General features: G+C 42.0%; 1 protein-coding gene across 4 annotated transcripts in view; it reads right to left on the bottom strand.

Moving 5' to 3' along the window:
- Positions 1-5,795: 5,795 nt before the first annotated feature.
- The window catches only part of BOD1L1 (biorientation of chromosomes in cell division 1 like 1), a 56,829-nt gene continuing 49,764 nt past the window's right edge, over positions 5,796-12,860 (bottom strand). For 2 of the 4 annotated variants that reach the window (XR_012158711.1, XR_012158713.1), the window contains one exon: positions 12,619-12,708. Coding sequence is in view for 2 of the 4 variants with exons in the window: in XM_073342484.1 (XP_073198585.1) it covers positions 6,999-7,107; positions 8,357-8,500; positions 12,537-12,708 (425 nt within the window). In the remaining 2 variants the exon portion in view is untranslated. Of the gene's footprint in view, positions 7,108-8,356; positions 8,501-12,536; positions 12,709-12,860 lie in introns of those variants that run through there. The other 2 variants (XM_073342484.1, XM_073342485.1) reach the window with 2 other exon arrangements.

Below are 12,860 nucleotides of genomic sequence, written 5' to 3'. Positions count from 1 at the left end.
ATGGCTGGTGGAGAGCCAATGTGACACCAATTTTTAAAAAAAATTCCAAAGGTGATCCTGGCAATTACAGGATCTAATTTCAGTACTGGGCAATTGGTTGAAGCTCATGGGTGCAGCTCATAGGTGCAGTGGGGCATTGTTCCCCCTGCCCCCAAACAGAGGAAAGGTATGGCAGGATGCACTTGGGGTCACAGGTCAATGTCCACCCCTGATTTCTGCTAGTGCTGAGCTGCTCTGCTGGGCCTGTCGGAGGGCTCTGTCCTTTCCATCCTGCGCCTCCCCCCCAGCACATTTCCGTCTCATTCGGTCCCTGTCAGGACAGGGCTGCTTCTCCTGCTGATGGTGGCCTCTGCAGCTGGATGGCACCTCCCACCAGGTCCTAGTGCCTGTTGTTGTCACCGTCTACTGGCGCCCTGCATGGCCACCGTCCTGTTTCCTGTACAATGGTGAATGCCCATGGGGGGGGGGCAGGGAAAGAGGGGCAGGAAATGGTGGAAATAGGTGGGGTGGGGGGGTAGGGGATGGGATATGGCAGGGGAAGAGAAGGGGATAGGGGCAGGAAACAGCTGGGAGCTCAATGGGGGCAGGGGATAGTGGCGAGCTCCAGCAGGAAGGCTGCCATAGCAGCACCAGGAGGCGCCAGAGTGCCACAACTCCCATGCTCAGGTCACTGCAGGAGCAGCAGGGGCTCCCCTGTTAAGCCTGCCCGTCCTCCCTCTCCCCCCACACCCCCAGGCACCAGCAGTCCAGGTACCACTCCAGGTGGGGGGAGAGCCAGTGAAACCGGTTTCAACATGTGCCCCCTAATACAGCAGTCAAACTATGTCTATGTTGAAGCTACAGAACAGAATCATCACATTATCAGATATGATGGGGAGGAATCAACAAGGCTTTTGTAAAGGGAAATCTTGCCTCACCAGTCTATTAGAATTAGGGTTGATGATTAATCACAGTTAACTCATGCAATTAACGAAAAAAAAATCAATCATAATTAATCACACTGTTAAACAATAGAATACCAACTGAAATGTATTAAATATTTTTGGATGTTTTTCTACATTTTCAAATATATTGATTTCTATTACAACACAGAATACAAAGTGTACAGTGCTTACTTTCTTTATTACAAATATTTGCATTGTAAAAATGATAAATACAACAAATAGTATTTTTCAATTCACCTCATACAAGTACTGTAGTGCAATCTCTTTATTGTGAAAGTGTACCTTACAAATGTAGATTTTTTTTGTTACATAACTGCACTCAAAAACAAAACAATGTAAAACTTCAGAGCTTACAAGTCCACTCAGTCCTACTTCTTGTTCAGCCAATTGCTAAAACACATTTGTTTACATTTATGGGAGATGCTGCCGCCTGATTCTTGTTTACAATGTTACCTGAAAGTGAGAACAGGCGTTTGCATGGCACTTTTCTAGCCGGCGTTGCAAGGTATTTATGTGCTAGATATGGTAAACATTCATATACCCCTTCATGTTTCAGCTACCATTCCAGATACATGCTTCCATGGTGATGATGATTGTGAAAAAAGTAATAATTAAATTTGTGACTAAACTCCTTGGGGGAGAATTGTATGTCCCCTGCTCCATTTTACCCACATTCTGCCATATCTTTCATGTTATACCAGTCTTGGATGATGACCCAGCACATTTGATTTACGAACACTCACTACAGATTTGACAAAATGCAATGAAGGTACCAATGTGAGATTTCTAAAAATAGCTACAGCACTCACCCCAAGGTTTAAGAATCTGAAGTGCCTTCCAAAATCTGAAAAGAGCAAAACTCTGATGAGGAAACTACAGAACCCGAACCACCAAAAAGAAAATCAACCTTCGGCTGGTGGTATCTGACTTAGATGATGAAAATGAACATGCATCGGTCCACGCTGCTTTGGATTGTTATTGAGCAGAACCAGTCATCAGCACGGATGCATGTCCTCTGGAAGGGTGGTTGAAGCATGAAGACATATGAATCTAGCTCATCTGGCATGTAAATATCTTGTGATGCTGGTTACAACAGTGCCATGCGAATGCCCGTTCTCACTTTCAGGTGCCATTGTAAACAAGAAACGGGCAGCATTTTCTCCTGCAAATATAACTGGGCTTGTTTGTCTGAGCGATTGGCTGAAGTAGGACTGAGTGGACTTGTAGGCTCTAAAGCAGGGGTGGGCAAACTTTTTGGGCCAAGGGCCACATCTGGGTGGGGAAACTGTATGCAGGGCCAGGGCAGGTGGGTGGGGTGCGGTGTGCAGGAACAGGCTCAGGGCAAGGGATGGGCGCAGAGGAGGGGTGCATGAGGGGGCTTAGGGAAGGGGGTTGAGGTGTGGACTGCAGGAAGAAGCTCAGGGCAGGGAGTTGGGGTGCAGGAGGGGTGCAAGGTGTGGCAGGGGGCTTAGGGCAGGGAGTTGGGGTGCATGGCCCCTGGGGTGGGGAGGAGACAGGGCTCTGTGCGCTTCCCTTGCCACACCTCCAGGTACCTCCCCTGAAACTCCCATTGGCTGCAGTTCCCTGTTCCCGGGCAATAGGAGCTAGGAGGGGCACGTGGTGCCTGGAGGCGAGGGCAACGCATGGAGCCCTCTGCCCCCTGGGCCCCAGGGACATGGTGCCGGCTGCTTCTGAGAGCAGCGTGGGGCCTGTGGCACCACAGGGGGCAATCCCTAGCTTGCGGGCTGTAGTTTGCCCACCCCTGCTCTAAAGTCTTACATTGTTTTGGTTTTGAATGCAGTTATTTTTTGGTACATAAATTTGACATTTGTAAGTTCAACTTTCATGCTAAAGAGATTGCATTACAGTACTTCTATTAGGTGAATTGAAAATACTATTTTTTTTACAGTGCAAATATTTGTAATCAAACAAATATAAAGTGAGCACTGTAGACTTTGTATTCTGAGTTGTAATTGAAATCAATGTATTTGAAAATGTAGAAATCAAAAAATATTTAAATAAATGGTATTCTACTATTAACAGTGCAATTCATTTTTTTAATCACTTGACAGCCCTAATTAGAATGCTTCAGGAAAGCCAACAATTGTGCACAAGGGAGAGTCAAGGGATAATGATGCACTTAGATTTTCAGAAAGCCTTTGACAAGGCCCCTCACCAAAGGCTCTTAAGCAAAGTAAGGAGACATGGGATAAGAGGGAAGGTTCTCTCATGGATCAGTAGCTGGTTAAAAGACAGGAAACAAAGGATAGGAATAGTCAGCTTTCACAATGGAGAGAGGTAAATAGCGAGGTTCCCCAAGGATCTGTACTGGCACCTGTACTGTTCAACATTTACCACTTTTTCCAGATCACTTATGAAAAAGTTTGCAGATAATATAAAATGCTCACGATAGTTAAGGCCAAAGCAGACTGCAAAAAGTTACAAAGGGATGGCTCAAAACTGGGCAACTGAGCAACAAAATGTCAGATAAAATTCAATCTTGATTAATGCAAAGTAATGCGCACTGGAAAACATTATCCCAATTATACACAGAAAATGGTCTAAATTAGCTGTTACCGCTCCAGAAAGATCTTGGAGTCCTCCTGGATAGTTCTCTGAAAACATCTGCTCAATGTGTAGCAGCAGTCAAAAAAGCTAACAGTGTTAGGAACCATTAGCAAAGGGATAGATAAGATGACGAAATATCACAATGTACTGTATAAATCCATGGCATGCCCACACCTTGACTACTAAGCAGTTCTGTTTGTCCCATTTCAAAAGAGATATCAGAATTGGAAAAGGTGCAGAGGACAACAAAAATGATTAGGGGTGTGGAAGAGCTTCCATATGAGGAGAGATTAAAAAGACTGGGACCGTTCAGCTTGGAAAGGAAGATTTAAGAGAGAAGATAGTCTATAAAATCATTATATACTCTTAAAAATTATATACTTATAAAAATTATATATCATTATATAGTCTATAAAATCATTATATACTCTTAAAAATTATATAAAATTATACTCTTGGCAACTTGGTTCAAAAAAGAATTAGATAAAGTTCATGGAGGAGAGCTCCATCAATGACTATTAGCCAAGATGTCAGGGATGTAACCCCATACTTAAACCTCTGACTGCTAGAAGCTAGGATTGGATGACGGGATGGATCAATAAATAGCCCTCCTCCGTTCACTCCCACTGAAGCATCTGGCACCAGCCACTGCCAAAAGATAGGATAGATGGACCATTGTCTGACCCAGTCTGTTCACTTAAAGACATGTGCATTGAAAAAACCCAAAGTGGAGACATACTCTCTGATAGGAAGAGAATTAAAAGCTACCAGCCAAATTCACTCCTGCTGGTATAAGTGGGTATTACTCCACTGAAGTCAATGCAGCCGAAGCCATGTGTTGGAAGGAAGACAACACGCCATACAATATGTCCTGGACTCAAGACTGTGACTAATGAAGTGGTCCGGAGAAAGTAGAGAGCCCAGCAGTTTGCTTCCAGAAACAAAGGACAGATGAGATGGCTTGGGAGTAAAGTTGTCTTTTCTTAATGCAGACCTCAGTGATGGAGATCAATGTAGCAAGAGTGTAAAGCTTATTGAAGTATTAGTGGTCTGAAAAGTACAAGTCTTTATGTGGACACCCACACCCAAGTGGGCACTTATTGATACAGTCATGACCAGCTTAGATGCTTGAGGCATTTGCCTTCCGGGCTAGCTTCTTATTACGTTTATGGGAAATTCTGAGGGAAGTCAGGAGAGCATGGGGGCATTCAGACTGGTCAAACAAAATTCTGAACACACACCACATGGGATTAAGTGTACATCTTCATATGGGCGTGGATCTCACGGGCTATTTAAAATAACCCACACACTAAGAAAATATGTTCTTACCGGAGAAGCTGCTGGCATGAAAAGCGGCAACTGAGGAGGTTCTGCTTTTTCAGACACTGCAGTGGCAGCGACGAACTTCGTTCTAGATGCTTTGTGCATCACCTACGTGATCTATGCTGCTTCCTCCCGTGTCGGATCCTGCTATACAGAGACAGCAGGTTTCACCAGCTGCTGCTCCGCCAGTTCACGTGGGATTGTTGAAATGGCAGCTTCAAGTGATCTTTTATTGACAACCCTTTGGAATGTAGGGATTGTTAAAACTGCTAATGGAGACAAGGCCTGAATGTTCTAAACTGAGGGCAATTAGGGGTTCCAAGTATGAATTTAGAAGCTTTTTATTGGTATTACGATCTTCCACAGCAAATTCCCTTCAGCCCCACTAGGAATTTGTCTTGCCAGAGCTGGCAGAGGGTACTCTTGCCTTTGGAGCTTGCTTCCTCTGTTACTGTGCCAGAGCATCACTGCATCAGTCTTTAAGGCACTATGGCCCTCATTCTGCAGTCAGTGAATCAATCTCTAGTCAGCAAAGCACTCAAGCATGTGCTTAACTTTCAACAGGTGTTTAAGTCTCATTGGCTTCAGTACAACTTAAGCATGTGCTTCGATGCTTTGCTGAACTGGGGCCTAAGACAGACCTTAAAAAGTTTAAGGATATTTGGGAAGTCTGAATAACATAATCAGTTCACTGGAGGAGTTCTTTAATTTCAGGACATGGATTCACTTAATGAGCTGTCCAAATTATTTTTGTAGTAAATCTATGATACCTAGATGGCGTGATACAGGGGCTTTATAAAAAGGGACTGATTATGCAAACCATTACTCATGTGAGTAAGTCCATCCAAGTCAATTGTAAATACAATACAAACAAATACAGTGACACAAGTAAGGAATTTAAAGATATAACAAATATTGCAACTCAGGTTTTGGGAAACATTTTATAATTTATATATAAAATCTCAGTAAGAAATCAAGTAGAATATCTGACAAATATGCGCCTTACAATAACGAGTAAAAAAACAAAACAGAATGCTAATTTTAATTATAAAACAAGAATATGAACAAAACATTTTAAAATAATCTCAGATTATTTGGCAACTCATCATATCATTGCAAGAGACAAATTTGATCTTAAGAAAAGCTTAACTGTAAAACTTAACTTGAACATTTGCTCTTACGGGAGTATTAATATACATTAAAAAAAGATTCTGGCAATAATACCAAGTTCTACTTTTTTAATACCTGTGTATAAAATGTAACATAAAATGCTGAAGCTCCATAGTTATTTGAAGTTAAATATCACTTCTATGGGTCCCTCCTCATTGAAAGACAAACACTGAAAGAACAGTTAAGTTGTGAAATAAAACATAGCAGTTCGTTGTACTTCAGAGTAGCTTTGGCTGAAATGGTCTGAGTAAACCTAAGCTTGTACTATTGACTACTTTGAGGTTGGTACAAAAATTCAGAGATGGAAAGTTAATCTGGAAAGATGACACTCCCTATTTTATACATAGTTATGAATGTGAACAGAAAAGAGAGAGAGAGTCCCCTTTATTATGCTAATCTACTTTAATACATGCGAGAGAATACTTTACCAATTGTCTGAGCATATTTCAGAGAACTTCGGGTTTTAGACAGCCCTGAAAAAAAGACTCCTACTGATGGCTGCATAGAATTTAAAATAATCATTAATAAAACCTAAGGTATATACTAAAGTTTACAGACCAGTCCCCTCCATACAATAAATAAAGTGTTCATCATTGATTAGATTCATACACAGAGTAAAATACAACCTATTTTTACAAGTTTATATACAAAGAATATTAGTAGGCCCTTGGTGCCTGGTGGAGTGGAAGCATCTGCATTAGCATGTCACATTGGGAAATCCCAACTTTCTGAGTCAGTGTTAAAATCTGTAATTACTTTGTTTTCCTTTCAGATACAAAGTAAACTTATTTTTTTAATCTGTATAATATTCTGTATAAACAATAGTTTATAAAATTGTTTAAAATGTAACTTAAGTTCTGCATCTATTAACTTAGAGCTCAGAAATGAGCACATGCAAATCCCTTTGCTTTTACACAACAAAACAAAAACACAGAAGCAGAGACCACTCTCTTTTCTTTCAACTTTTCCATGAATATTATCAGATGGTAACAATTATCGCTTTGTTTTCTTTAATGGCGTTTCGTCCACTTTAGGCTGCCCTTTTCTGCGTACCGCTGGTGGGCTGGCTTCCCTTTTACGCTTGCTAGCCTGCATCTTTAACCTAGAAGTTGTAACAATTATTAATTATGCTTAGAATTTTTATAATAGTTTATATTTTCAAAGGGGTTTTAGGCACACTTAGAGTCACATTCCTCCATCCCAAGGGGAAATGCCAGGAGATACTGTCTCAATTCCCCAGTGTACACCACCTCCCTCAGTTGCACAGCATGTAGGGGGAGTATACCCCACTTCACCAGACCTTAGAAGGATGCTACATATACTCACCCTCAATAGCCAGCCAGTTCTACTGGCTGCTGCAGAGAAGATAGAAAGGGACATGGTTCCACCACCTCTTCCCCATTGTTTGGGGGGGGCGGGTGTGGCTTGTGCCCCAGGAGGACATAAGCAGGGTTCAAGTTCCTTCACTCAAGACAGTAAAAGAACAGCAACTGACTCGTGTCTCTTGTGCAGAAAAGGGCATAATGGGAAGGCACCTTACCCACTCCCCTTTGTGCATGCACGTGTAGGCCAATCATGCCCTAGCCCTAACCACACATGACCACAGTCTGAACTACTGGCCATCACAAAGTACTTAATATAAACTGAAATGCAGCCTCTAACTGTCAGTATCCAATATGTGCTTGCCACTATTGCTGCAAGTTATTTAAGCAGCGTACGTGCTCCCAATGCCACACATTGGATGGAGGAATACTGTAGAGGTAAACAATACCGTAGCGGGTTTCTGTAGAGGTAAATAATTATTTGTGCCCTTTATTGCTCCCGTATCATACACAGAGATAGCCTCAAACTTAAAAAGGGAAAAAATGCTTTCCTTCCCTCCCCTTCCAGTGCTATTTTTTAAAACTTGAAATATTAGGAATCTCAAAGGCTCCCTTTCTAAGTTCGTCAGACAGAAAGAGGGAATATCTTTGGAGAACCTGATTACGTCACATGCTACTGAAACCTAAATTGCAGTTGTCCTGGCCCCAGCATCTTCTCCATTCCAGAAAGAATTGCAGCTCAGATTAAAGCCTTGTGTGACACTGTTGCTCAGGCTCTCAAGTACTTTCCAAGATCCTCCAGCACAGAATGGGAAGTAAAGACCTGATATTTCAAATGTAAAAGAATACACAGGAAAAAAAATGGGGAAGAGTCCTTTGAAACAGTTTTGGGATATCAGAGAAAGGCAAAAACCACTTTTCTTTTTGCTTTGCAGTTCAGTGCTGTAGTAAATTAAAGATGCAGAAAAAAGGATCCATTTAATGACATCCAAAACAAACAGTAAAAGATGCCTCCATTTTCATACTTACTGTGCCAATGGAGGAGACTTGCTAACTTTTGCTTCACTAGGCGACCTCTTTTTCGCTGCTGAATTTTGCTGTTTTTTAGGAGAAACTGGACTTGGGCTGTTTCCTTTAGAAGCAGCACGGGTGGTTGGTTTGCTTGGCTGCTTTCTGAAACGTTAACAGAAAACTTTCTATAAAAATGATGAATGAATACAGCAAAATAATCAAATCATATTCAGCATGCATATGTAATAAGTACAGGAAATTAAACTATATGGCATTTGCCACAAGTGGCTCAATACTGTCAATGCAAAATGACATCTGCAAGTTTGGGAGTAAAGAAGAATACATCTTAAGAAATCCAGAATTGAGATTTGTCCTTTATTCTTGTTGTGCTTATCTTTAATATTAAATTATGCACAGGGTATGGGGGGGGTGACTCTTAGGGCTTGTCTACACTACCCCGTGGGCGTCAATCTAAGATATGCAACTTCAGCTACTTGAACAGAGTAGCTGAAGTCAATATATTTATATCTACTTATTGCGGTGTCTTCACTGCGGTAAGTCAGCAGCTTACGCTCTCCTGTCGACTCTGCTTGTGCTGCTCGTTCTGATGCAGTACCGGAGTCTGGGAGAGCGCTCAGTGGTCTATTTACTGCGTCTATACTAGACGCGATAAATCAATCCCTGCTGGATCAATCACTGCCCGCCGATCCGGCGGGTAGTGTAGACAAGCCCTTAGGCTGTACATGGGGTTCCCCTTCCAACTCAGACGAAGAGTTCTCCTTCGGTGACCATGGCGCAGGTCGCACTGTGCTGCCTTCCCCATGCTTGTCCTTTTTCTGCACTGGCGAGCACCCGCTGTCAGTGCGCTGCTTTTTGTGCTTCTTCCTTTGCACTGGGAGATGGTGAACGGTGTGGGGAAGAGCACAGTGCCAGCAGAGCGCTTCGCATAGAAGCCGAAGTACTCTGTGCAGAATCGGAGCAGCTTTGCTCTGAGGCTGGTCTGAGAGTAGCTTCCATTAGGATAACCTTGAGTCTTATTTCTCTGTCCTTTTTAGTGCGGGGTCTAAAGTTCTGACAAATCAGGCACTTTTCCCCCATGTGAGTTTCTCCCAAGCACTTCAAAGAACTTGAGTGTGGGTCGCTCATGGGCATAGGTTTGCTGCAGGAGGCACAAGGTTTGAAGCCTGGGGACTGGGACATACCCCGCCAATAGGACGAACAAAGCCCCTCGATGATAGTTAGTCCCTAGCTACGCTATTTACACTACCTCTAAACTACAATTTCTATATACACTAAAGCTATGTTTAAAACAACAACTAGGAATCAGAGATCAAAATCCCCAGGGAAGAAGCCTTGCTGAAGCAAGAGAGATAGTTCCAGCAATGTCATGGGCGGTAAGAAGGAAAACTGAGAAGATGAGTGGCCGGCGGTGCCCCTTATACCAGTGCATGAGTACGTGGCTCCAGAAGGCACTGGAGCTGGCCCAATGGATACCACTGAGGGAAAATCTCTGGCAATGGTGGACACAGTGTGCACACACCTAATGTGGAATGGACACGAGCAAACACCTGAAGAATCTTAGTTACAAGCAAGTATCTGGTCTTGGGTGTGTTGATGTTGGCAGTATAGATAACTCCTCTTGGGGGATTCACAGACAAACAATTGTATGACTGTTCTTTTGTTCTGCATACAAGATCTTGAGGGCCAGAGAATACCGCTGTTAAAGGTGTGGTCTGAGCACCAGTTGAGTCCCCTAAAGGTAAAAATTAGATGTCCTCAGAAATGAAGCCAAGATAGTGATTACTAGAATCCCAATGAAGATGGTGGTGTCAAAGTACATTGTCACTGAAAATGGAACCAAGATTGGGCTTGACTAACTCAGAAGATCCTGACATCTGATTCTATGGTTCCATGGGAATCCTATGCTCAGCATCAACATAAGAAAGACTAGAAATGAACTTTTGTTTCACTGCACTGAGAACAGCCCCTAGAATGCACCAGATCATCCATCAGCACTGACAGAGACTGAGGTTGGTCTCTCGGGCAGTACTCTTGGTACCATTTAACTTTTGGCATCAAGAAATAAGATTTCTCTCTAATCTCAAGGGGTCACTAGAATGAAAACTTCTTGCTTTAGCACTGCAGATTGGTGCTGTGTCCTCATTTTTTCCTATAATTCTTAGAAGAGAAATGGCAGTTGACAATTGTGGTGCTGTCTCCTTTTCTTCTCATGTTCTCGAAGTACAAAAGAAAATACAAAAGAAAAATGGCATGGAACGGAGTTAGAGGCCTCTTGTTTGCCTGCTAGATCACCCAGATTCTCTTGGCTCCAAACTTGGGAGAAATCCCTATCAGGAGGGCTATGAAGAAGGGCCTGGAATTAGTTCTTACATGCCTGATACAAATAAGTGTCTTTTAGGAATCTTCAGGTCTTCTTGATTCTTGAGAAGAGAGACTGTCCATCCGAGTTTGCTGATGTAATAATAGACTGTAATTGTCTGCTTGAATCAGAACTACCTTTTGGAATACTCCAATTTTGGACATGACCGCATCTGCAGGACTTTTATATAAAGTTGGACTTCTGGAGAGACCAAGTACCATTCCCTTTATTTGGACTCCTTATCCCAAGAACAGGGTTACTACAATTTGGATTGGAGTAGTTTGGCAGGCCTTTCCATACTGAAAATTTTCTTTGCACTGCCACAACACACAGTATCTTGGAAGCAGCTAGTTTAAGAATACACTGGGGTGTGTGTGGTATTATGACCACTATAGTAGCCATCAAGTTCAACATCCATAGCATGGTCCTTGCAGAAATTTGCTGACTCAGGTAAATTCTTCTTGTCACCTCCATGATGTCCTTTTTTCACTTCATGATTCACTTTTTTAAGGGTGAATTAAAGCTTTTAGATGAGCCATGTTTATCAGTATACCTATACACTACATTATTACACAAGGATAAAAGGGGATTTTAGATCTATGAACTTATTAACTGCAGCACCCTAATGTTGGCAAGAACAGATCCTTCTATGACCACTAAACATCTCAGGGACACATACTGCATGGGTGCCAGTCCAAAAGGCAACAGCTCACTCATTGCTAGAACCAATTCCTTATCAGAAATCCAAGATGTAACAAACAGATGGGATGCAGCCATTATGCATGTGAATCAGCACATGTCTAGCTGCTCTCCTCTAGAAGGGGTAGGGCTTTACATCTTATGGTGGTTGAACATGTAGTTTTTAGATAGTAGTTATATCTGATAGGAACTAATATTCTCTCCTCTATTGCATTTTCTTAACTTGACTACCATTGAGTAATATGACAGCACATGACAGAAAAAAGCCAGGCACTGTGATTCAGAGTCTCTGACTTCATTAAGCAAAAGGTCACTAGATACCATGAAAATTTGAGAGGACTAAACTAATGTCAACTTCAGGACATCTGCAAGGGCTAGAGATGATACCAGAGCTTACGTTATGATGACATGAGGTACAATATTTATAAGGGATAAGTCCCCACACCACGCACACACAACTTTAAGTGTTGTAGCTGAAAAGATAAACTTTAAAATATTAAAATCTCAGCTCTTAATACATGCAACCCAACATCATCTTTGTTCCAGTTACTGGTAAACATGCTTTACCACTCCCATCATTCTCCCTGCCAGTTTCATTCCTGTGAGAAGTGAAAAGCATGTCAATTTCCAGAGTGAGTGGAGGATGGCACAAAATACTAAGAGTTCAATTGCAAAGAAAGCCATTGCTTTGTGCTTGGTCTACATGGAAAAATTATATTGGCATAGCTACATTGGTCAGAGTGTGAATTGCCAGTGTACATGCAACTATGTGGATGGAAGAGTGCATCTGTTAACATAACTAATGGTGTTTGGGGAGGCGATGTTACTACAGCAACAGAAAAAACAGTCAGTGTAGGCTGTGTCTATGCTGGGGGCGATGCTGGCATAGCAATGGTGACATAGGTTGTGTAGAATAGAGGCAACCTTGGAGTTGCACTTTGTAGGTCAACCTGTTGAGGAGCTGGGATTTTTAACACTAATGTTACTGTCCTGTTTTGTAGGGCTGACAGATTTTTCAATATCAGACTCTTATTTTTAAAAAGAGAGGTTAGTTAACTGTGTGTGTCATAGAACATTGGAGGCAATGTCTTTTAAAAATACTAGCTAGCTGAATATTACTTTTGAGCCTCTAATCTCGTGGCTGATCTAGTTGTGGCTCCAGAATGCGTTTCATCATCTTCATCATCATCATCATCATCTTCATCATCATCTTCGTCTTCCTCCTGTTCTTTTGTTTCCTCTTCAGCAGCAGATGCCAACTTCCGACGTTTTCTTTCTGGCTCCAGTATTTCTGTCCATGAAAAATTTTACATGTGTTATAATTTCATGAAAGGCCCTTCAAAAGACACTTAGTTTAGAAAAGGCATTTAAAATGGGACTTGTAGTAGAATAAGTAATTTTCCGTTTCCTTCATCCTTCAACACTTAATTCACACTTGTTTGA

This window comes from Lepidochelys kempii, chromosome 4, assembly GCF_965140265.1.
Source record: "Lepidochelys kempii isolate rLepKem1 chromosome 4, rLepKem1.hap2, whole genome shotgun sequence".
NCBI classification, from domain to species: domain Eukaryota; kingdom Metazoa; phylum Chordata; order Testudines; family Cheloniidae; genus Lepidochelys; species Lepidochelys kempii.
This window is presented reverse-complemented; position numbering and strand designations above follow the sequence as displayed.